General features: G+C 35.5%; 1 protein-coding gene across 1 annotated transcript in view; it reads left to right on the top strand.

Moving 5' to 3' along the window:
* The window catches only part of LOC119586483 (trifunctional enzyme subunit alpha, mitochondrial-like), an 8,742-nt gene extending 6,614 nt beyond the window's left edge, over positions 1-2,128 (top strand). The window contains exons 4-8 of the mRNA XM_037935221.1: positions 71-242; positions 430-540; positions 690-796; positions 1,007-1,102; positions 1,228-2,128. Coding sequence (XP_037791149.1) covers positions 71-242; positions 430-540; positions 690-796; positions 1,007-1,102; positions 1,228-1,428 — 687 coding nt within the window. The 3' untranslated portion in view covers positions 1,429-2,128. The remainder of the gene's footprint in view (positions 1-70; positions 243-429; positions 541-689; positions 797-1,006; positions 1,103-1,227) is intronic.
* The last annotated feature ends 24 nt before the right edge of the window (positions 2,129-2,152 follow it).

Consider the following 2,152-nt stretch of genomic DNA (forward strand, 5'->3'; position numbering starts at 1 on the left):
ATCCTCATTTTGGTGTTAAAATTGAATCACAAAAAAGAATCAGGAAAGTCATTTTATTTTTTCTTTGTAGGTTGTGATTGTGGTTAAGGATGGGCCAGGATTTTACACGACTAGGATCTTGGGTCCCATGCTGGGAGAGAGTGTGAGGCTGTTCCAGGAAGGTGTTGAGCCCAAGAAGATGGATAAACTCTCAAGATCCTTTGGTTGGCCTGTAGGAGCTGCGACTCTGGCTGATGAAGTCGGTAAGGTCCTTTTATTTTGCCATGTAACTTTTTTAAAATAAATGATTTTTGATCCAGTGGTCAGTATTTCATAATAAGCAAGAACAAGTTTATATTATATAATACATGTTTGATTGGCACTATTCATTGAGGGAAAAGTAGAATGTTTATAAATATGAACTCTAGTTATAGAAGATTTTTGTTACAGGTATCGATGTGGCTATGCATGTTGGAGAAGATCTCAGCAAGGCCCTTGGATCCCGCATTGGTGGTGGCGATGTAAATCTCCTGAAGGATCTTGTTGCTGCTGGCTTCCTAGGTCAGTTACCCAATTTATTTTTGTGTTGTTTAAAACAAGACTGGTTTTGATGTATCAGTATCTTGTCTCTAAAAGTATATGAATATTTTGCTTACTAGAAACTGTGGTAATTACATTTCCAGTACTTAATACTTTCCCCTCCATTGCAGGTCGCAAATCTGGTAAGGGTATTTATGTATATGAAGCAGGTGTAAAGGAACGAAATGTTAATGAGGGTGCTCTGGAAATTGTGAAGAAGTATTCTATTACTCCTAAGGTAAAGCTGTCTCTTCTTTTTTTCCCATATTTTGCTTGCTTACTCGTGTGTTATACTTGATACATAATAGTGGAAAGACTAATGTGTTATTGACAAATTTTACTATGTTTTCTATACTTTTAAGAAAATAATTTAAGATGTAAAGTAAATTGAACTGAAGTTTACAGGTGTTTAGAATTAGTCACATTTCTGAAAATTATTGACTTCCAGGGCCCCATGACTGATGCTGACATCCAACTGCGTCTTGCTAGCAGATTTGTCAACGAAGCTCTGTTGTGCTTGCAAGAAGGCATTCTAAATAGTCCTGTAAGAATTCTTAAAAATGTAACATTGTGTATATTTAGAGTAGCGATGAAATCTTTATATGGTTATCATATAAATGCTTCAGCTGTCATTGTACTGAAAAATCAAAATTTTTTCTTTTTTTCTAGCTTGAAGGAGATATTGGTGCTGTGTTTGGCCTTGGCTTCCCTCCATTTACTGGTGGACCCTTCCGATTTGTAGACAACTATGGAGCAGACAAGTTGGTGGCCAAGATGCAAGAATACGCAGCTGCCTATGGCGAGAACTTTAAGCCCTGCCAATTGTTGCTTGATCATGCTGCTGATTCGTCCAAGAAATTCTACAAGTAATATCTTGGTCTTCAAAATTTGAATACCAATGATACCTATTTGAAGATTTATAGATTGTCATTATTATTGCCAGCTTCATCCTTCAAGTGTCTTATCTATGTCATAGTAAGAATGGTCATAATGATCGATTTTGAACAGGTGTGTTCGTATTTAAGACATTTTTTCAACGTTATTTCCAAAGTCCTTTTTCTTACCAGCATCAAAAATCTTGATGTCAGAGATTTAGCCATGACTGGTGGTTAATGCACCAGCTTGAAACCAGTGACAGTTGGGTTTTTCATAAAACGGAATCAGAGAACACAAGTTTTGGAGATATGAACTAAGTATAAAATCATGTTATTGCTTAAACCACTTCTCATGTAGCCTGGTTACCAACCTCTCCAGATGATTATTTATATGTAATAAAGGTTCACCCAACTCAAAAACAGTGTAGTGTGCTGTTTTTTTCTGTGCCTTGCATGAGACTTTAAAACAATGTATAGTACTGTAAATATGGCAGAAAGATCCTTATCTTTTTACTTGTTTGAAGTAATTCATGCATAGACACAGAGTTTATCAATGCAATTTTCATAGGTTAGCATTTTATAAAGATAGATAATTTATATTCTTTAACAAAATGGGAACAAAATGATCCATTAGTTTTGAAACCACGATATACATGGATTTGTTAATTGTGGATAATTAAAAGATTTTTCCAAGCTGTGTGTGGATGTGTACCCTTTGC

Source organism: Penaeus monodon, chromosome 21, assembly GCF_015228065.2.
Source record: "Penaeus monodon isolate SGIC_2016 chromosome 21, NSTDA_Pmon_1, whole genome shotgun sequence".
In the NCBI taxonomy this organism is placed as follows: Eukaryota; Metazoa; Arthropoda; class Malacostraca; order Decapoda; family Penaeidae; genus Penaeus; species Penaeus monodon.